The 22362-nt window shown below is 48.4% G+C and overlaps 1 protein-coding gene across 3 annotated transcripts; it reads right to left on the reverse strand.

Annotated features, from left to right (window-relative positions):
• Positions 1 to 602: 602 nt before the first annotated feature.
• On the reverse strand, positions 603 to 18164 carry GPRC5A (G protein-coupled receptor class C group 5 member A). Of its 3 annotated transcripts, XM_036299954.1 has the most exons (5): positions 17934 to 18164; positions 17050 to 17162; positions 4248 to 5176; positions 3188 to 3246; positions 603 to 2888 (listed from the first exon to the last, which is right to left on the reverse strand). In XM_036299954.1, the coding sequence occupies exons 3-5, from the start codon at positions 5167 to 5169 to the stop codon at positions 2796 to 2798; spliced, it is 1074 nt and encodes a 357-aa protein (XP_036155847.1). In that variant the 5' UTR covers positions 5170 to 5176; positions 17050 to 17162; positions 17934 to 18164; the 3' UTR covers positions 603 to 2795. The 3 variants fall into 3 exon arrangements, with proteins under 3 accessions (XP_036155847.1, XP_036155848.1, XP_036155846.1); XM_036299955.1 differs by lacking the exon at positions 17050 to 17162 and having other exon boundaries at positions 17877 to 18164; XM_036299953.1 differs by lacking the exon at positions 17050 to 17162 and having other exon boundaries at positions 17934 to 18162.
• Between the last annotated feature and the right edge of the window lie 4198 nt (positions 18165 to 22362).

Here is a 22362-nt window from a genome sequence, read left to right on the forward strand (position 1 = left end):
CCCACTGAATATCTGCTGTTCTGCCTCACGCCCTTCACCGGAAAGCAGCTTTAGATGTTTGTTTTTTGAGGGGCTCGGTGTCCTTGAGGGCTGATGCCTGAGGTTCCACTGCCACCAAGTGGAGCTATGCGGTGTGGCAGCAGTGGACGTTCTCGGCCTAAAGCGAGAGGCAGAAGTGACATACAGTCTATTTCTCATCTGACAATGAAAGATGAGAGGAAGGTTGTGAACCTCATTTTATTATCATCCATTTAGTTCAAAGGAGGTGTCATTTTGGTTCCCAGCCATCAATCAAACTGGCTTCGATCACGGACCTGGCTGGGCTAAATTTGCACCTTCTATTTCCGCCCAGGTGGAGACCGGCTGGGAAACCCTCTTCTCCAGGATCATCACAGTGATTGTCAGAGGCCAAAACCTCCAGCCCCCAAGATGTTCCTCGTTTAACAACAGAGTTTAATTATGTGCAGGAGGCATAGACCTGAAGACAGATTATCAGCTGCGGGGGGCGGGGGTGGGGGCGGTTACAAGTGTGGTTGGATGGGGAGGAGCCTTCCTCTACTGCCTTTTAAGAACAAGAAATCAGCGAAATGATGGCCCACTAGTCCAAACGCCGGAGACCACTTTATTTCTTAGAAAAGAAACCAATATCTGCCCTGGCTGGGTGGCTTGGTTGGTTGGAGCATCATCCAGTACACCAAAAGGTTGCAGGTTTGATTCCCAGTCAGGGCACATGCCTAGGTTGCAGGTTCCATCCGATCGGGACACATATGGGAGGCAACCAATCAATGTTTCTTCTCTCTTCTCTCTTCTCTCTCTCTCTCTCTCTCTCTCTCTCAAATCAATAACAACATATCCCTCGATAGGGGTATAAAAAAAAAAATTTTCCAGCAATGAGTCCCCCTCCATGTCCTCATGTCCTTTTCTGTTTTGGAAGAGGTTGACTTGAGTCCTGTGGATACAAAGGCCTGGAGACTCTTTTCTAACACGAAAGCAGATCCAGGTGTTCTGTGGCTCTACCTTTTACTCAGCCCCCTGCGCTTGGCTGATAGGCCAGAGACCGAAGGGAAGACAAGAGGGAAGGAAATGGGTGTTTCCTGGGTACCTACACTGTGGCACAACGATAAATGTGAAACTATATTGCTTTTCCCTCACTGGATTATGCCCTCTTGGGAAAGACTAGAACAAGAAGGATATAAATCATTATTTGTAACTCCCCTTTTCAATACAAAACTTGGCTAATGTTGGTGCAAAGCCATTGAGAAACCATTAACCAAGTCTCTGTGGAATGTAAATAGCTCTAATTCAGCGTGTCGTCCATTCACCAGCCTCACCTCACCCCTTTCCACGCTAGGCTTTCTTTTTGATGAAAAGCAGAGCATCGGGCTCTCGGGAGGTAACTCCTTAACTCAGCTGCACGTGTTTAAATGCCATGCTGTTTCTGTGTATGGGATCTTATTTTCTCCTTCACCAAAGAGCAATTTCCTATTGCCCTGCCCCACAGAGCTATTTCGGGGATTAAGTAAATAATAATTGTTAGGTACCATGACTTTTCTGAGAGAGATTATGAACCAATTCTGTCAAATAAGGGATATGGATTTATTTCCTCCTACAATTAAACCCAGGTGAATCGTCAAACTGGCTTTCAGGTCTCCTTCCTGCCTTACCTGGGCTGCCAAGCCCCATTCCACAGTCGCCACTCCTCTGCCTTCCTGGAGCAACACCTCAGGGTCCGTGATCCCTCTTGGCTTCCCCCCTCACCCTCGCCACTCACCTCAAAAGTTGGGGAAAACACGCTTGTCTTAGACACATACAGAGAAGAGAAGGAGAAACACACGGAGAAGGGTCAAGCCCACACCCAGTGGAACCGAACCTTGAACTTCAGCTGCAACATGACTAATGTCCACCACTCCTACTGCTGCGGCCACAGGGGAAGAACTGCCACCACATCTTTATTGCATCTCCAGGTAAAGAACGGTGAATAACTTATAATACAAGGCACACTCCCCTCCACAGACAATGCCTGCTTACAGAACGCAGGAGGTGAACACAGTGCAAATCTAGTTACAGAGGCTGGGATTCGGATCAGTGCCAGGAATATACAGAAAGAACAGTGCACAAATGCTCCTGGCAAAGAGAGGTCAGGCTTGTCCACACTAGTGAGTTCCAAAAGGGAAACTCCTGGTAAAACATGGAGGGGAGGATAGTTGGGGGGTTGACAGCAAGTTTGGGAGTGACCCAAGGGGGGGAGGGGCTGTGAATTGGTGCTGGGGACCTACAGAGGCCCTGTGTTAGCACCATAGAGATGAGTAAATTTAGGGTGACCTTTGGCCTCTCCTACCCAGGCAAGAAGGGAGGGTGCCAGCAAGTTGGCTTCCAGTGTAGATTTAGGTAGGGAGGGGCTGGGAGACAGCTCTTTGCTATTATTGCTCAGATTTGCAGTTCTGCTCTGGGCTGAGCAATCCTTACAAAACCAGCATTCAGTGCTGGCTTCTGAAGTTGAGTGAGCTGGAGCTTGAGTCACATGTACAGTGACAGAGAACAGTAAGAGAGAAACCCTGAGTTGCTGAGACTCCCACCTATAAGAAGCATCCTAAGTATGGAACAAAGGAAAAACTACGGTGCTGCTTAGAACTGGAGTGTCCTAGCCCCCAGCAACTCCAGAACAGAACAGTTGTTGAGGTTGGCAGGGAGGCCGGGTCTTCCCATAACGTTATGTATGGTTTCCTTAGAAGACTCGGGATTTGACCCACATCCCATTAGTTCTGCTGACTTGTCGTGGTCATCCCGCTCTTCAGCTAACTGCCGTTTTTCCTTCCTTCATAGTCATTGTAAGGGCTAACCCGAGTCTGGGCCCGTGGAATGGAGAAATCCTTTTGGGAGGTCCGATTCTGAAAAGCAAGCACCATATTGTTAAACCCTCTCCCATTTCCCGGATATTTCAACAGACCTTCAATGTGGGCAGGAATCTCACTTTCTTCCCTTTCTCCTAACCCCTCCCCCAAAGTCCTCCCTGTGCCCTACACTCCAGTCGTCTGCCCTAACCCCAGAAGGTGGATGAGAGCAACGTAGACATGTCATCCTTTTAAGGTGGCCATTTAGGAGCCATCTGTATGGTAACACCATCTATTCCCAAGGGACACGTTCCTGGGGTGCTGAGGCTGCTGATGAAAAGGAAGAGATCACTTACCTGCAGCTGGAAATGGGTGGTATAAGGGGCATAGGTAGTATCACCTAGCTCTTCAAGACCTGAAACAGAGGGAGAGGAGAAATTAAAGCATTAGGGTACCCTTCCTCGGGCACCCACTCGTGCTCACCCCAGTTGAGTCATCTACCAAAGCAGGATAGACACCCTATCCATTTAATTTTCTCTCTGGGAGGCTTCTGAGTACCCAGGAGAGGGCCCCCCGCTGCAGGGAGAAGCTCCAGAAAGCTTCGCATCTCAGGCTTCAGGAGCAGAGAAATTGTAAGCAGCAGCTAAGAACTGGGCCTTGGAGGCCCCTCACTCCTCTCCCAAACTCATTCCTCTCCCCTGATTAGGTCCAGAGATCGATGTAAACCCTGGAGAGCAACACACAGATCCTGACGGGCAAGGGCAGTGTCTGGATATCAGTTGAGCCTCTTTATGTTACAAGAACAACAACAGAACACCTGGCTACTCACAACACCAGGCATGAGCAAAATCGGTTCATTCTTTCATGTCAAGATAGGATTTCTTCCCTCCCGTGGGCCCAGACACATACAATAAAATGTAGCTCTTCAGGTTAAATTGGAATCCTTAGTAACTTTATGGAGATTTCCGCTGGTTTCTGATAAAAGGGCTTTCTAACCTCTCTGTGCTCTGTGGTCACTGCAAGAAATCATGGCTTGGCTTTACACACCCAAATATATGAAGGTCTCACATTTCCAGAAGGGGTGCTGAGTTATCTTTTATAAAGAACACAATCTCACCTGCTTATCTCTAAGAATGTGTCAAGTCATTCCTTTTCTATTCCTTTGCTTCATCCTATTTTTATTCAGAGAAACCTACATGGACTGTGTGGAAAGTGCTGGACTACAGCTGCAGAGGCAGCTTCTAATCCACTTGTTAACTAGCTGGATGGTTTCAAGCATGAGCTGAGCCTTGGGGACCTTATCTGTTCTGTCAGGGGCACGAGCTGGATAAACCTGCATGTTCCATACAGATAGAATACCCTGGGATTCTCCCCCATCTCTCTACAAAGGACTCTCCACCCAGCCCGGCTCTGTACCTTGAGTGATTTCCTCTTGAGTGTAGGCTCTGTTCTCCACGCCATAGCTCTGCTTCATGAATTGAGGTTTACAAAAAGCATCCTCAACAGGGTAGTCCATGGGGTTCTGTTGCTTTGTGAGCCGCTGAAACTCAGGTACAACATAAGCCAACAGGAAAATCCAGCCATTGGCCACCAAGGCTGCGCTGAGGATGGTATCATCCCACCCGGTGGCAGGGATAGGGGTGATCAAGAGCAAGGCGATCCATGCCACCCAGATGGCCATGGAGAGGAGCGTGGTGAGATAGATGTGGGCTCCGTGTCTCTTCCAGCCCGTGAAGGGGCCACAGAAGGTGAAGCAGGATGTGAGGAAGGTCAGTGCCATCAAGAAGAGGACGAAGATGAGCAGCATGACAAAGTCTTCATTGCGCCGAGAAGGAGGAAGCTCAGCGAAGATGGCAGTATTGGTCCTGTTCATGGTGAGGACAATATACTCAATAGCGATGATGTCCTGCACCAGGCTGACGCCCACAGCCAGGCCCAGCATCACCAGCAGGGAGAGGGGCTTCCAGCCGCGGACCAGCTTCGTCAAGTTGAAAGCATGAGCCAGGAGGCAGGAGAAGCAGAGGGAGAAGAGGACGCCGAAGAGGAAGAAGCGTGTGGGCCCCGTGAGGTTGTCCAGTTTGATGATGAAGGCAAAGGTCAGGCCGAAGACCCCCAGCACACCCACAAGGAAGAGGAACTGGACCGGGAGCACCTTCCGCCTGTTGGAGTCCTGCACCTTGCAGATGAGGGCCAGGAGAGCGAGCATGAAGGCCACTGAGGTCACAGCCCCCACGGCAGCCACAGTTTCCAGGACGATGCCCCAAGCTTCAGACATATCACAAAGTCTGTGGTACTTGGCATCCAGGTTACTGCGGCAACCACTAGGAGCAGTGGTCATTTTGATCCTGTGTAAAAGCAAATTAGAGGCAGAGGGTGAGTGTCCTAACAAACTCAGGCACAGAGGACCAAGAGAGATTCAGAAAAAAATTTTGTATGTTCAGCCAAGGTTTTGCCCATGACCTAACTATATTAGATAAAGCTACTACCTTTTCTCTATGTCCTCATGGCAAATCCTAAAGGCTGATGAAGGGAAAGAACAAATCCCATATGTCCTTCCCCACAATTGAACTATAATATTAATATTTACCCTGAAGCTAGAGGACCCAGTGCTCTGTTGAGGGGTTTCAGCATCTCAGTTAAAAAAAAAATATGTCACAAATAACTTCCAGTATTCCTGATATTTTTGTCTAGTGTTTTCTTAAGAATCAGTGAACATGGGAATACCTGTCTCAGACATAATTTGTGAGCATCCCATTCTCTCATGGATAAAAGGAGTTATCTAAATTGTAGATTTCAGAAGCCACTGGATTCTCTTCTTAAACTCTGCTATCACATAGTAGGTGTTTTTCCCTCCTTAGCATTTGTAAGGATGGCTCTACTAATTCCAAAAAATAATGAAGGAGTCTTCCCTGTCATAATGAACTCTTAATTATATACTGTATGCAGTATAACACATACATTCATATATGAATGAATATTGTGTATATATTAAAATATGTTTGTGGTATGTCAGCATAAGTTAAATATAAATAACAAATAATTTATAGTTTAAATCTATCTTCCTAACTTCTTGTGAAACTGGCCTTCCAAGTTTAACTTTGGATTATATAATCATTCATTCAACCAATATTTTTAAATATATTTTTATTGATTTTAAAGAGAGAGGAAGGGAGAGGGAGCAAGAGAAAAACATCAATGATGGGAGAGAATCATTGATCGGCTGCCTCCTGCACTCCCCACACTTAAGATAGAGCCCACAACATGGGCATGTGCCCTGACCGGGAATCAAACCGTGACCTCCTGGTTCATAGGTCGATGCTCAACCATTGAGCCATGCCGGCAGGGCTCAACCAATATTTATTGAATGCCACTCTGTGCCAATCACTAGTCTAGATACTCAATGGAGGAAACAGGCATGTTCTCTGCCATAGTAGAAGAGACAGACAGACATAATTTGCCACTACTGCCCCAGGCATCCCTTGGCCTTCTCTTACCATGGGTCTGTCGCTGCACTCTACCCCACGGGAATTACACTCCTCCCACATGCAGAGCACAGAGCAAAGCACGGGCTAGGTTCCACCTCTTCAGGGGAGAGAATGAGAACAGGTAAAAGAAAGGCAGATGAACTTCAGATACAGACAGGCAAGCCCTGAAATGCAAGTACCCAAAGTCTGATGTGCTCTACCTACAAATGTCCACTCTGGGGTGCTATGGGAAAGGGAGATGTGGTGGGTGCCATGGTTACGGAAGAGGAAGAACCCTGTCCAATTCCAGGGCAGCACCAACAAGGGAAGGGACCCAGGCAGGCCCTGTGCATTTCATCTTCACTCACTTCACCTCTCCTCTTCACTCCCTCTCAGATTAATCATCAGGGTGGTGTCTGGCTGGAAAGGTATTTTTCTCACCATCCCTGCCCTTCCCACTGCTCCTCCCCCACCCCTCAAAGTAGTTCTGTTTGTTGACAAGTAGTTGTTATCACACTGCCTGATAATTAATTATGAAGGCCTTTGAGCCTGATGACTCTAAGTCTTGACAGAGACTGATGAGGTTTTGCATAGAGGATAGTCTGGGGCTGGACAGGATGGTAAGGCAGAGACCTCCTGCACCCAACTGGACCCCGAGGCCCCTCACTCTGGGGCAGCAGCAGTGCAGGAGGGGGTGGCATCTCAGAGCCTCCTGACACCCACAGACCAGGGTCCGAGAAGCGCAATGGGCAGTGGGTGTGGAGTGCGAGAAAACCAATTTCCCCAATTTCACCTCCACCTCCCTCCCCAACCATGCCAGGGAGATGAGAAGCAGTCCCTGAACTGCCTTTAAAACAGTGGTGTGTTTTTTAACATTTGAGTTTTTATTATAGACATTTTCCAGCATATTAAAAAATAAATAGTATAATGGAGGCCCATGGACTCGTCACATAATTTCAAAAAGTGTCAATCTTGCTTCAATAATCTACATCCCCACCCCACTCACTCGATTACTTTTAAGCAAGTCCAAGACACCAGATCGTTTTATCAATAAATACATGCATACATATATATGACAAAAACTCCTTTTTAACTTAGCCATACTTAAAAATTAACAGTAATCTTTTTTTAATATATTTTTATTATTTCAGAGAGGACGGGAGAGGGAGAGATAGAAACATCAATAATGAGAGAGAATCATAGATCGGCTGCCTCCTGCCCCCCCCCCCCACCTGGGGATCAAGCCCAAAACCCGAGCACGTGCCATTGACCAAAATCAAACCCAGGACCCTTCAGTCCACAGGCCAACGCTCTATCCACTGAGCCAAACCAGCTAGGGCAGTGGTCGGCAAACTGCGGCTCGGCAAACCGCGGCTCGCGAGCCACATGCGGCTCTTTGGCCCCTTGAGTGTGGCTCTTCCACAAAATACCGGCTCTTCCACAAAATACCGACTTCTGCGCATGGGTCACGAAGTTTCAATCGCACTGTACGTGCACGCCTGCACGTGGTATTTTGTGGAAGAGCCACACTCAAGGGGCCAAAGAGCCGCATGTGGCTCACGAGCCACGGTTTGCCGACCATGGAGCTAGGGCAACAATAACCTTTTAATATTAAAAATCCACTTAGGGTTTCTATTCCCAATTCTCTCAGAAATGTCTTTAAAAAAACTTTTAGTAAATATTTTTTATCTGAGTGGCTAATTTTTTAAAAAATATTTCTATTGATTTTAGAGCGAGGAAGGGAGAGGGATAGAGAAATAGAAACATCAATGAGAGAGAAACATGGATCGAATACCCCCTCCCTAGTGGGGATCAAGCCCACAACCTGGGCATGTGCCCTGACCGGAAATTGGACCGGGAATTGAACCGTGACCTCTTGGTTCATGGCCTGACACGCAACAACTGAGGTACACCAGCTGAGCATGAGTGACTAATTTTTTGAACTAATATCCTTCTTAATTGGCCTCTATTAGCCCTCCCCACCCCTTCCCCAGCATGACAGAGATTACACAACAGGTCTAAAATGTTCTAAGTTTCAATTTAGTCAGAGGGAAAGAAACCTCACCGACTCATTATCAAGCAGCCTGTACTGAGAAGGAACCATGTTGCCTAGGGAAAGGCCAGAGGAGGGAAAGAGCCCGGGAAGTTGGCTGGGAGAGGGCAGGTTCTGGGGAACTAAAAGGGACTGCTGGAAAGCAGGGTGTGAGGAGAAATAGGGCAGCAATCGGCACTTGGGAATATAAACTACCAGGAGCTAAAGCAATCGCCTTGGAGAAGAACATGAAGAGCTGGAGCAAGAAAGAGAAAATGTAAGGAGTCTAGCAGTGACGTGGACATCGTTCGTAACCAAAGTGAAGGGCAGAGAGACCTAGAGTGGACTCGCTCCAACAGAGACCGAATGGGGGTGGAGAGAAACCATTTCCTCTTACACTGCTTTGAAGGGGAGGGAGGGTCTCATAATTCATTCACACCCAGTTGTATGCACTTACTCACTGAACCCTCACAACCACCTTATGATACAGCTCACGTCATTATTATCCCTGTCCCACAAGTGCAGCAACCGAGGCCCATGTTAGCCGACTCACCCAAGTCACACAGCTAGTAAGTGGAAGGAAGGTCCAGGATTCAAACCCAAATTCCAGCTTCAACGTTGCACATCTTAACACAACACCATAGAGCCCATTTGTCTGCTCAGAACTTTAAAGCTAGTAGGGACCCTCCAGTTAGAAATGGGGTGACGACATCAGTCCTGGGTGCTGCTTTAGGCTCTGAGCATGGATTAAACCGCTGAGAGCTCAGCCTACCCTTGTGAGTTGCCCCAATAGTTCGGAGTTATACGCACCCTCCAGTTCCTACGCAGGAAAGAAATGACTATTTGCACACTGGCTGTGAGTGCTCTACTGAGGAAGGCAGGGCAGGAAGGGCAATCCTGTAAGAAAGATGAGAAGGCGATGCAGGAGGCATCCCAGGGTCTCCCTGTGGTAGGGGGCTAGACAGGCATGAGCAGAGCAAGGACGATGGGCAGGTACAGAGGCCACCAGGGAGGAAAGCCCTGGGTGCCTAGCAAAAGACAAATGTAAGGTGGGACCTCACCCCCAGGTTGACTTTTCTCCCCTAGCATATCGCTGGTGATGAGGTATGGACCCCCTGACCTTTCCTCCCTAGAGATAACATTTAGGCCTCCATTGTATTGTAGCTCCAGGCCCAGAAAAGCAGTAAAACCAGACCAGTGACCCCCTGCCTGACCTCAAGACCAGCTGCATTGGATAATGACCCCCTGCTCTGGCGCTGACCAAGCAATCATTGGAGACCACAACCCTGAAAGGACACATGTGGAAAGTTGTTGAGTATTCTATTGAGATTTTACCCCTGGAACATACCTTAGAACAGGGGTCCTCAAACTTTTTAAACAGGGGGCCAGTTCACTGTCCCTCAGACCGTTGGAGGGCCAGACTATAGTTTAAAAAAAAAACTATGAACAAATTCCTATGCACACGGCACATATCTTATTTTGAAATAAAAAAACAAAACGGGAACAAATACAATATTTGTATTTGCATGTGGCCCGCAGGCCGTAGTTTGAGGACCCCTGCCCTAGAATCTCCACCCTTAAAACCCTTAGGGTGGAGGACACAGAGGGCTCTCCCTCGGGGAGCATGTCTGAGCCTTTCCCTTTCTCCCTACCCCCGCCAAGCCCCCCAGGCGTATTACCATTGGCTTCCTCACTCCCAAGCTCCAAGGGCCATTCTTTTGCCTCTAGAACTTGTTCCCTAAGCCCATTTCTTCCAGGAATTACTTTTCTACCTCTGTGATTTTATAAATAAATATTCTCTTATAGTTTGGGTCTCGACTCTGAATTCTTTCCTAGCCAGAACCCAAGTATTAAGGTTGCTAAACCCAGGTCCAATCTGACCCCATGGATCAGACACCTGGTGCGGTCCCACCTCCTACAACCTCCCCATTCGTGAACCCAAGGCAGTGACCCTAAAAGCCAAGTTAAGGTCAAACCACTGAGTTGGGAAATGGCCAAAGAAATTTCTTTTCCACATTAACAGACCCATCACCCACGTCCTAGCACTTCCACCTCTTCACTGTCTCTTAACTATGTCATCCACCAACACCTCCACTTGGACCACTAAGAAGCCCGACCTCCAGTCTGCAGACTTGCCATCTCTAAGCCACTCTTTGTGGCCAGGGAAAGAGCCATAACCTGCACAGCCGGTGGAAGGCTCAGCCCTGCCTGCCTCTCCAGCCTCATGCCTTGTCCCCACACCCTCCCCCATATCCCCAATATGCAAGCTTCTTGTCTCTCCTCCAAACCAGCCCTCTATCTCACTTCAAGCATGCTGTCCCATCTGCGTGGGGCATTCTCCCCGCTTCCCCACCCCCTTCATTTGACTTAGAGGCCCCTTCTGCCAGATGCTTCCCTTGATGCCCATGTCTCGTGAGACACGCGTCCTTTGAATTCTCAGGGAGCCTCCGCGTTTCCTACCACAGCACCTGGCATGCAGCCCTGCCACACCTGTTGAGAAATCTGCATCTCCCGCTAGACAAACAGGTCCCTTGGAGGTTGGGTTATTAAATGTATCTTCCCAGCCTCTGGTCTAGTACCTGACTGTGGTAAGTGCCCCACCAGGATGGGTGGGCGAGCACATGGTCAGGAGAAGTGGAGTCCACGGAAAAGAGGTTGTTCATGAGACAGGGTAGGGTGGGCTGTACCTCACAAGCCCCTGTCTGCTGTCCTTAATCCAACCCCCACCACTGGCTCCCATCCTCCCTCTCACGCAGGCTGTCTGAAGTCACACTTGGGGTCTGAAGTGAAGAGCTCTGGGCTGCGTCTGAAACCCTGCTCCTAAGAGACTCCAGGTGTCTCCTAGGAGACCGTGAATCCTTCCCAGCAAGCAGAGAGGAATTTACTGGAATCCAGTCATGCGCTCCCACCCAATTTCCTGATGACTAAACCCTGCACTTTGAAGGAGGATGGTGAGGTTTTAGAGGCCTGAGAAATGAGAAATGACTCTGAGTCATAAGGGTGAGACCCCCTTTCACTTATGACAGCGGCTAACTGCGCTAACTACCTGCTGTCCAATAACCCAGTGACACCCACAGCTGAGACCCTGAAGTCACTTGGCGATGCCTTAACCCTTCTGGAATGAGTCAGGCCGTTGACCCGAAGGTTAAGAAATAAAGATGGGGGTAGAGGGAGGACAAGTGGAAGAGGAGAGGCAGGCAGGGAGCAGAGGCACTTATTGAGCTCAATTCCAAACCCTCCCTGTACTCTCCCCCTTTAGGAAGAAGGGGTTTCGGCTGCCTTGCCGTGCGGAGACACTATCTCCCACAGCCTCCATCCCCTCTGTAAAATGAGGGCGGGTGCTGAACTAGGTGGTCAGGCCCATGTCCAGCTCCATGGGGAGCTCCTTGTAGACAATTTCCAAGTCTCTTTCTCCCTCCCCCTCATCCTTCTTCTTGCCCCATGTCCTGTCATTAAAAGAATATGTGCCACAAACTCCTAACTCAACCCCAAACCAGCTGCATTGGATAATGACCCCCTGCTCCTGAGGGCTGGAGGTGAGGTTGAAGGGTCTGAGTGCAGGCCAAGGAGAATGCCCACCTGCCGGCCAAAGCCACAGGGTTCTGGAGCAGTACTGGCCCTCCACACGGCATTGACCAACAATTGGCATTGCCTGGTATGCCAGGACAGATGGCAGCCTTTGATGGAGTATCTGAGCATGAATTAACTGGGGCCCTGAGACTGCCCAGTAGCTGATCTCACCTTCCTCCTTAGGAGACTCGTCTATTTATCTCATCCGTCATCTAAAAATGAAAAGGACAAAACCTTCCTCTGAGGACTGCCTGGGGAATGACATCAACCAACTTAGGTGTTTGTTGAAGCTGAGCCATCACAGGCAACTTTGTGATTTTCTATCATTTTAATTTCCTCTCTGCCCTTGAATTCCCACCTTCAATCCATAGTAATAACAACAGTCACAATATAATTATGAATAAAAGGAATGATGACTACCACCGCATGCTGAGTCCTCTTGTGAGCCAGGCACAAGGCTTAGCGTTTATATGTTTTATTATATGTACTCTCCCATTTACATGTCTTATACCTATTATCTCATTTAATATTCCCACAACTCATTTTGTAGGTGAGAAGGCTGTGTCTTAGATGAAGTTACATACCCCATGTCACATAGTTAGGAAGAGTATGCCTTTATGAGTTTAATCATAATTGAATCTATTTCATCTCTAAATCAGTTATGATCTCAGAAGCTTTTCTCCCTAACTCCAGCTTCTCTCCATTTAAATCATCTCTGGGAAGTCTCCAAAGCAAGCAGTCTTGCCTTAGGTCAATCTTCCTATCTATCAACAGACATTTAAGTGCCTGCTAGTGTCAGGTACTATGTTCAATGTACAAGTCACTCAGACCACAAGTGTGGCTGCTGCCCTTGGAAAGACCAATAGAGTCACACAGACATACAAATAAGGAGTTTCTGAGTGTGCAGGGAATGCTGAAGGCACAGGGAAAACAGCGGCCCAGTCTACCTAGTGGGATTTTTTTTTTAAAGCTTTAGCAAGGAATCCAAGGAGATGAGGCATGAAAGATGGGCAGGAAATGGCGGGAGATTGGGGAGAAGGTAGAAGAGACAGGACTTGGGGAATAAAGAAATCCAGTTAATTCCAGACTTCTAGTTTAGGCAACTGAACAGACCTTAGAAACACAGGCTTATGAGGGGAGATGCCACGTCTAGCTTTGTTGAATCTAAGGTGACTACGGGACATGCAGTTGGAGGAATCCAGAAAGAACAAACACGAAGTTATCCTGAGAGTTTACTCTGGGCCACACACAGCTTCATGTAATCCCTACACCGCCCTACTATGATGTCCCCTTTTTACAGTTGAGGAAAATGAAGCACAGAGAAGTTAAATTACTTGCCCAAGATCACATGGCTCTGAAAGGCCAGGCTCTTAGACACAGGTTGAGCTGACCCCTCTGCACATGGACATGTGGGTCTGAGGTTCAGGAGAGGTTTGGGCTATACACACAGACTGGGCCCATAAAAGGCATCTGAAGCCTTGAAAGGAGACGGGATTACACAGGGTGCACATACGGTGAGGGAGAGGGCCGAGGACAGAACCATGGGAACACCATCTCATCCAAGCAGAAGTCAGCAAAGGATGTCAAAAAAGAAATTATTGGAGGTTAGAAAAAGAAATAAGCCCAGGTGGTTTCCCAGAAGCCAAAGAGCAGCTTCCCCAGAAAAAGAGGGGTCAATGGAGTTAAACACGTCAAGGGGAGCAAAGAAAAGAAGTCCTGAGAAGAGATCCATGGACTTAGCGGTTAAAAAGCATATTAGCTCCTTTTTGTCCATTATAATAGATTCAGCCTCAATTTGAGCTTCAAGGCTTTTTTCTAGCTGGTCCTCCCAGCCACCTCCTCGGCCTCTCCAGCTCCTCTCTACCCCTCTGTGCAAGACAAGCAAGGTTTCCGAGAGTATTTTTCTATCTGGTAGGAAATTGGGGCTCATCTAAGATCTTCTTGGACAAAGTAACCCTCTTTGCCTCAGCACACGCATTATTCTTTTAGCCAGAAAGACCCTGCCTCTCCTAGTCACAATCCATTTGCCATATTTCTTCAAAACTTGGCCCAAATCTTGAAGTTTTTAAAAATTATTAGTCCCATCTCATTTTAAATTTGTAGGTCTCTTCATAGTTTTTACAAGTAACTACTTCTTGGCACTGAAGGTTTTCCATATATATGTTACATATTATACTTTAATATCAGGTTGACTTGCCTATCAGATAACAGGCATTTTAAGGATTAAGGAAATAGAGCAAATCTTCTGTTTGTTGGTACCCCCTCACTGTGTGCTCTGCACAGGGGTTGCTGAGCAAATGTTTGGAATAAGACTGCCCGCTGAATATTTACTCAAAGCAAGTTATTTATTAGCAAGTGTTATGGGGAGGACAAATTTTTGAGATGAATATGTGCTGACCCTCATATTTTTATCTAGGCTAAGTTCTAAGACAAGGGTGGAGTCTCACAGAAATTTCTCTGCCCTGGATAAAGGATAAGTTGTAATTGGAAAGTATCTCTAGGGAAATCTCCAGATCCCCTGTTCTGAGTAGCTGTCCGTATTCTGATGACATAAAAGTGATGCGTCATGGCAACAGCTTATGAATAACATCCCTGAATTGAGTTTCTATGCAGTAACTGAAGAGAAAATAAATGATTCCACTACGATGGGCAGAGCTAAACAAGTATAACAATGGTGTTCATCCCAATTTATTTACTTTCGGGTAGTTCCTGGGGATATTATCATCTTCCTCTAGTCTAAACAAACCATGTGAACTTTAGATTAATATAAAATAAATTACTGGAACGTAAACTAAAAATACTAAAAATCATTTTTTAAAAAACTTAAGAATTTGAGTGAAACTTTCAAATCTTTTAGGCCCAGAATTTTAAGAAATGAAACTTCCAGCCTGAGCTGGTTTGGCTCAGTGCATAGAGCATTAGCCTGCAGACTGAAGGTCCCGGGTTTGATTAGATCAAGGGCACATGCCGGGGTTACAGGATGAATCCCCAGTAGGGGGCGTGCAGGAGACAGCCAATCAATGATTCTCTCTCATCATTGATATTTCTATCTCTCCCTCTCCCTTCTTCTCTGAAATAAATAAAAATATATTATTTTTAAAAAGAAATGAAACTTTCAGAAAAAAAGGTGGTTGGATAAAGTGAAGTCCTCTACTGGTATACCATCTCAAAGCTCTCAAAGACCAATTTTAAAATATTTTACTTCAATATATAATGGCAACATATTCATGTTTGATCCAGCAAGCCCCAAGCTAAATTTGTCATCTTTCCTTGCAAGCCTGTATTTCTAAGTCCTGAAAATGGCACTACCATCCAATGAGTGGCCTAGTAGATCTGAAAATACAATATAGACTACCTAATGTGGAGAGGATGGAGAAAACAGAATACATGGCCAAAAATTAGATGACAATAGCAAACAACTATTATTACAATAAATGTAAATGCTAACATTTTTTATTTTGAAAAAAGACTAAATTAAACTATTCTATACCTATAAGAACCTCACCTAAAACAACAGGATTTTAAAAGTTGAAAGCCAAAGGAAGGAAAAAATGAAAGTGAATGCAAAAAAAAAAAAAGCACAATCATAATAGATAATGTTTATTTAGCAGGTATTATGTGTCAGGTACAAAGTTAAATAGCTTGCTCAAGGTAAGACAAGAAAGAGTTGAGGTATTAATATAATGCAAAGTGTAGGCAAAAAGGTATTATATTATAATAATCAGGATACTGCACATTGAAGATAAAATCATCATGAAGGTGTATGCACTGAATAACATAGCACTAAAACACATAAAACAAAACTACCAGAAACACAAGGAGAAATCAAAGGAAATACTACAATTATTGGAGACCTTAATATTTTATCAGTCCTCAGCAGATGAAATAGAAAAAAAGGAATAATAATATGGTAAGTGTTTATATATGTTCTGCGGATACTTTAATCAAAATATTCTCTATCTTTATATCTTATTAGATCTCCATTATTAATCAAATAATTCAGATCTTCTATATCTAAGATCAGCAAACATTTTCTGTAAAGGGCCAGATAACAAATAGTTTAGGCTCTGCAATCCATACGTTTATAGCTGAAGCAGCCATAGATAATGCATCGACAAATGAGCATGGCTGTGTTCCAATAAAACTTTATTTACAAACATAGGCTGAGGGATGTGTTTGGCCATGGACCTAGTTTACGGACCCTGGCTCTAAATGATTGCTTCTATGGAAGTGGCTTTGGAACACTTACAAAAAAAACCTATATTTTAGACCACATACAAAAATGTGAAATCCTAAAATAAGAAATGTACAGACTATATATTCTAACCACAAATCAATAAAAATAGGAATAAAAGTAAAAACAAACACACCAAACAACTCCGACAATCTACCCTTCAAGAGAAACCACTGTTCAATTCACTGTTGTTAAAAGTCCTATTATACCAACACATCATTTCCTGCCCATTTCCTCAACTCAAGCTGCGGATTTTTAAATAGCGGTGGACCTTAAGTCCAACACCCAGAGTGAGAAAAATAAAATCACACAATTAAAATTCTTTTTCACACCCGGTTATCTTCAGTGCCCACTAGGGTGAAACAGGAAGGCAGCGCGGGCTCCACAGAGGACTGCCAGGGCTGGACTCAGCCTGGGAAGGAGCTGGGGCCTTCCCAGGACCCCTTAGGGCAGTGGTTCTCAACCTTCCTAATGCTGCGACCCTTTAATACAGTTCCTCATGTTGTGGTGACCCCCAACCATGAAATTATTTTCATTGCTACTTCATAACTGTAATTTTGCTACTGTTATGAATCGTAATGTAAATATCTGATATGCAGGATGTATTTTCAGGGGTCGCGACCCACAGGTTGAGAACCGCTGCGGGGGAACTCAGGGCCCAGGCCCTGCCTCCCAAGGCTGCACAGTCCTGTGGAGTCAGGAGGAGGAAGGAGGGTTCCTGACCCGAGTGGAGAGCACTTCCCAGGAATGTTCTGCTCATTCCCATTTGCCCTTGAAGCAGCACCTCTCCAAACCCTGGAGGAGCCGGTCAGTCTCCCAAGTAAAATTCCTCCTGACTCTTCCTCCCCTTCATTCCTTCCCTCTCCAGGTAGCAACCAGCACCCCGCCTGGAGAGTGGAGCTGGGCCTCTATCCTCACCCCTCTTGTATCTGAAGTGGCTCAAATGTTCCCCCTCAGGAAGGAGCCGTGGGTGATTCCGCTGCAGCTGCAACAGGTGTGGCATTTACAGACCCTCGGAGGACAGCATCAGCCTGGAGAGAAGTCAGGAATGGAAAGTCCTACAAATTCCTTGAACCTGAGCAGACCTCCCCCTGTGTGCTAGCCTTTCCTCCCCTCGGATGCCATAGGGCCTCGGAGGCATCTTTGGGGCCGTTCCGGTCCTGTTTCCTTGTTTGCAAGGTGGACTGTCACTGAACACGCGGGAGTTCCTGAGCCCCGCCGGGGCCAGCAGCGGAGGGGCCGCTGTGGAGCTGAGGGCCCCACACTCGCATCTAGAGAAGGGGTGGCTGCTATGAACCTACTTCCCCACATTCGCAAGGGCACGCTTGTTGTGGAAGGACAAAACACTTGGAAACTTTTCAGTAACTGGGTAAAGTAACAATTGTCACCGTCTTTCCCCTCCTGCCGCCCTCCCCAGTGTCCACCCCCTCCGCCCCCGTGCCTCCCCTTCCTCTAAGATCTTTCTCCCTCTTTTCTCTTCTCCCGGATGCCGGAGCTGCCCCCTGCCCGGCCAGGATTCCGCCGGCCAAGAGTGCGTAGAACGCGTCTGAAACTCCTGCCTGATGTTCATTTCGCTCTCCGCCTCTATCTCAGCCTGGGAGGCGCAGAGGAAGAAAACAATCCGAGTTGTGTTAAACTAGTTACTAGGGGCATTTCTTTCTAGGGATTCATTCCTGCTCCTAGCCAGCTGCAGTCCTCATTACCAGGCTTTCTCGCGCGCGTTCCACCCTCCCGACCCCGCTCACCCCCAGGATTTACATCCGGAGGCGGGGCGCGCTCCGGGCTCCGTGCGCCTCGCTTACCCTGTGCCGGGGCTTCGGCGCTGGAACTGGCGCTGCTTCCCGCGCGTTCGAGGCAGCTCGGAGCCCCTGGGTGCTGGGGAGCCCGCGAAAGCGATGCCGCCCTCGAGGCGCCGAGCAGTTATAAAGGCGGCTGTCGCCGGAGGGAGGGAGGGAGGGAGCGAGGAGGTGAGCGGAGGGACAAGGGGCGGGAGAGGGTCAGGGGGGAGGACACGCCTATTCCAGTTCCGTGGCACTGCACGCTGTTATGAAAATAAAGTCCTCGCGCCAGGGAATGAACCAAAAGCTGCCTGACGTCAGCGGCACAGTCACCCTTGAAATGGGGAGGAGGGCCCCGCGGTCCCGCCCAGCCGAGCAGCCGGCTCCGGGAGCAGCGCACCCGCAGGTCTCCCGGCGCCCGAGTCAAAGAAAGGGGCCCGCGGACTGCGTGTCGGTCCAGAAAGCTGCCACCTCCATCCGCCTGCAAGCCGCGCTCCCCGCCTGGCACTCCCGTTCCCCGGGGGCAAGGGCTAGCCGGGTTGTGGCGCCTACTTTAAGTTCTGGGTCCCACGACCCATGGAAGGTGGGGGACAGGGAGCTACAAACTTACTGTGTCTACTCGAGCAAACAGTACGGAGAGCTGGCCCCCAGGTGGCCCTTCCCTGTCTTTCCAAGACTCTCGCCGGCCGCCGAGCTGGGAAGGATGGGAAACCAGGGGCAGGAAAGCGGTGCCCCCAACACTCCACCCCTCCCCTCCCTACCCCTTCCTTCCCCTGCGCACGGCCCACCAGCCCAAGCGAAGTGGAGGCCAAGGAAAACTTACTGGGCGTCCAGAGTTAACTGGCGGGTCCACAGTTAGGTGGCGGCTCCACTTGTCAGTAGTGTCCTCAGATGAGACCCATTAGTGCTGCCCCGGGGCGGAGAGATCATTATCTCTCTACTTTCCTAACTGCCTCTCTCAGAGCCTCACAATGCAGCTTGAGAATAGGGATGCCAGATACAATTATGAAATAAAGGAATTTGCCTTTGGTATCTGGTTCCCCTCCCTCCGGCTGCCCACCCCTCTCCCATTATCAAGCCAATCCTACTGAAACTTGTCTTTGTTTACTTGTCAAACAATCCTTAAGTGGCTGCCCACACCGTGTCAGGGCTCAGGCGCAGCTCTACCCCACCGCCTGCGGGGGAGGCCTCTGTGCTATTGAAGTGCCCAACAGCACACCTGGTAAACCAGCCTGTGTTACTGTGCAAATTAATTAACGAGGGAAGATGCAGGGCTCCCCAACTTTTTCAAAATGTGACTTCTTGGAGAGAATACCTCCACCTTTGTTAGATTTTTATTTCACACCCAAGGAACCACAGCCATTGTCTTGGAACTCTTCTCTTGAGGCCTGCAGCCCACGGGTCTGTAAGCCCACCTGCTCCTTTCCCGACCGGAGGGTGGGTGTGTGTGTGTGTGTGTGTGTGTGTGTGTGTGTGTGTGTGTGTGTGTGTCTAGGAAACTGAGAAATTGGTAGAAACGGAAAATGACAGTGCTCTTTCGTGTGTGCCATCTGCCAAGTCAGGTCTTCCGTCTGGATCTCAGTTTCCTCCTCTGTTCAAGAAGGAAGTTCAACTAGACCAGCCTTGTCCAATAGATAGGTCATTCGAGCCACAAACGGGAGCCAGCTTTGTAATGTTACATTTTCCAGCGGCCACATTAACAGAAGTAAAAAGAAATTTTAAAAAATAGGGGAATGAATTTTAGTAATATTTTATTTAACCCAATAGATCCTAAACATCATCATTTCACCATGTAATCAATCTTTTTAAAAATACGAATGAACTATTTTACATTCTTTCATTTTAAACCATGTCCTCAAAAGTCCAGTGTGCATTTTATACTTACAGCACTTGCCTGTGTGGGCTAGCCACACTGTGAATGCTCAAGAGTCCCGTGTGGCTAGTGGCTCCCGCCGGACGGTGCAGGTCTAGAGGTCTCTAAGGGCTCTTCCAGGCCTTAGAGTCTGAATCTCCATGACTAGGATGAGGTTCGTGACATCAAGAAAAAGAAAGACGTCAAGTCAGAGGAGGGAGTAGAAGCAGAAGGAAATGACTTTGGGGATCCCTTCCCTATTCCCCCACCCTTCCCCAGGACAAGAAGCCCAGGAAACCTCCTGAGAAAGGATGGGTGTGTTTTGTTTTCCTGTTGCTCCGTGTTCTCTGGGTGACGTCGGTGTGGCCTGTCCAGGGCTGTGTGTGGGAGAGCTTAGTGGGGATGCTTGTTTTGAAGCACTGCCCTCAGTCCCCTGCACCCATTATTCTTTACTTTGCCATTGACTTTGGATTTCCCACCTTGTCCTCTTAGCACTGTCTCTTCTAACCTCCTTTTAACCTCTTTTCTCCGCCCATCCTGTTATCAGTACACCAGCCCAGCACCAAGCCAGGACTGGGGCGAGGCACCTGGAGCACCTCATTTAAGGAAGCACTGAGCCCTGAGATGGAGCACCTCCTTATGCCGTGAGTCCTGTGCACCTTGCTCCTCTTGCCTAGCCCCAGCCTTGCCCCAGAACCCCCTCAGGGTCTGGCTGTCTGGGAGGTGGAACAGCTGAGTAATTTTCAGATGCCCCTGAGGGGGACACGCAGGGATAGATGGAATGATGCATTTGCTGGGTCTCTCATCCTGCTAAAATGGTCTGGAGAACAAGGTTGGGGCCCTTGGAAATCAATGGACGAAACAGTATAAAAGGAGCCTGGAAACCAGGGGTGACTCCAACTCTAGTTTTCCTCCTTTGAGTGTTACCTGGCTTCAAGTGACAGGTGGCATTGTTGAGGACACAGAAGAGACGCTCACATGATTGGAAATGAGATGAGAAGGGAGAGCCTCACAATAAGGTGCCGTTTTCCTCCTAAAAGAGAGGCTGGGCAGGTGCTGCCGAGGCCTTCACTCAGCAGCCAGGCCAGCCAGGGCTCACCTTCCAGGAGGACGGGCCCCGCTCAGCCTTCGTCTGGGAGTCCAAGAACTGGGTCTCCGAGGACACCTCTTACAGACCCCACCAACCAACACCAAAATGCCCCCAACGCTTGACTGCAGGAATGAACCAGGAACGTGGACAGCTCTACCAGTGTCCTGGTCATGGCCCCCTTACCAGCTTTACCTTGGAATTTGGGGCTGTAGAACCTCAGGCCAGGGGCTCCCCCTTGCTCTCCCTCACTTCTTCACTAGCAAGACCCCCTCCCTGACCTCAGTTAAAGCTCATTTAAAAGTCACCTGAGACAGAGGAGAAAAGCACAAGGGACTTTTATTTCCTCAGGTCATTTCACTCATGGAGCTGCCAGTGTCGGCTCACAAGTCCCACCAGGTTCCTGCTCACTGTGGCTTTTCCATTCAGCAGCTTAAACCATGCAGGAAGCATTTGTGAGCCAACTGGGCACCAAGCATTGTAGGAAGTAGACGACAAGGATGAGAAAGATACTAGTCAGTCTGTCACCTGGGCACAAAAGGCCACAGTCAACTCGCCCCATGGCATTCGGGGTGGCCCTCACCCAGGGCCAGAGGCCTAAAGGATCAGGAAGAGTTTTCAGATGGAGAGGAAGGCGGGGTGGGGCAGTCCAGGCAGAGAGGACAGAATTTGCTAAGGAATGGAGGTGTGGAGCAGCCCTGTCCCTGCGCACGGTGTGAGCACGGAGTGCGGGCTGTGGGGAGATTGAGCGTGGAGCCCCAGACTCACCATGGAAGCAGGAGGGCATTGAAGCATGAAGCCGATGCGGTGGCCCTAAACCCAGTGACTGGTGTCCTTATCCAAAAGGGACACAAAGAGATACACAGACACAGAGGAGACAGAGACACAGAGAAGAAGGCCATGGAGAGACAGACAGAGATTGGAGCTGTGCTGTCACAAACAGGATCGATGGCAACCACCAGAAGGCAAGGGAGAGGAGAGGGGGACAGTGTCCCCCTCAAAGCTCCGGAGGGAACCAGCCCTGCAGGCACCTCCTCCATGTCAGACTTCCAGCCTCCAGAGCTGTGAAAGAATAAACTCCTGTTGTTTTAAGCCTCCCAGTTTGCGATCCTTTGTTAGGAAACTAGTACACCTCTGAGGTGTAGGCAGTTCTGCATATGCCAGAGGGTCGTGTGAAATGCTAAAAAGAGCCTGCCCGGCACCGCAGCAGTCTCAAGGGCTTGTTCTTGGAGTGGCCTTGGTTTCATCTTCCCACCTCCACCAGGTCGAAGGGAGCGAGGTGGAGTGTGCAAAGGGTAAACACGCGTGGTACACGGGAGAGGACACTTGAAGCCCCGGAATGCAGTCTGCAGGGAACCAGAGCCTGCGGTCGGCACCCGGGCCAACCCCCAGCTCTGCCGTCTCGGGCCTCTTGTTATCAAGTCATGAAAAATGTCGTGGTTACAGCCTTTTCTGGGATTGACTTTAAGATTGTGCACATCTCGTACTCAGCGTTTCAATTCAGAGGAAAGCTA

This window comes from Myotis myotis, unplaced genomic scaffold, assembly GCF_014108235.1.
Source record: "Myotis myotis isolate mMyoMyo1 unplaced genomic scaffold, mMyoMyo1.p scaffold_m19_p_3, whole genome shotgun sequence".
In the NCBI taxonomy this organism is placed as follows: Eukaryota; Metazoa; Chordata; class Mammalia; order Chiroptera; family Vespertilionidae; genus Myotis; species Myotis myotis.

Coding starts and splice junctions, on each gene's coding strand:
- GPRC5A (XM_036299954.1), bottom strand. CDS start 5,169: ATGACCACTGCTCCTAGTGGTTGCCGCAGTAACCTGGATGCCAAGTAC. Junction 3,247..4,247: donor TCAAGAGGAAATCACTCAAG/GTACAGAGCCGG, acceptor CCTCTGTTTCAG/GTCTTGAAGAGCTAGGTGAT. Junction 2,889..3,187: donor CCACCCATTTCCAGCTGCAG/GTAAGTGATCTC, acceptor CTTGCTTTTCAG/AATCGGACCTCCCAAAAGGA.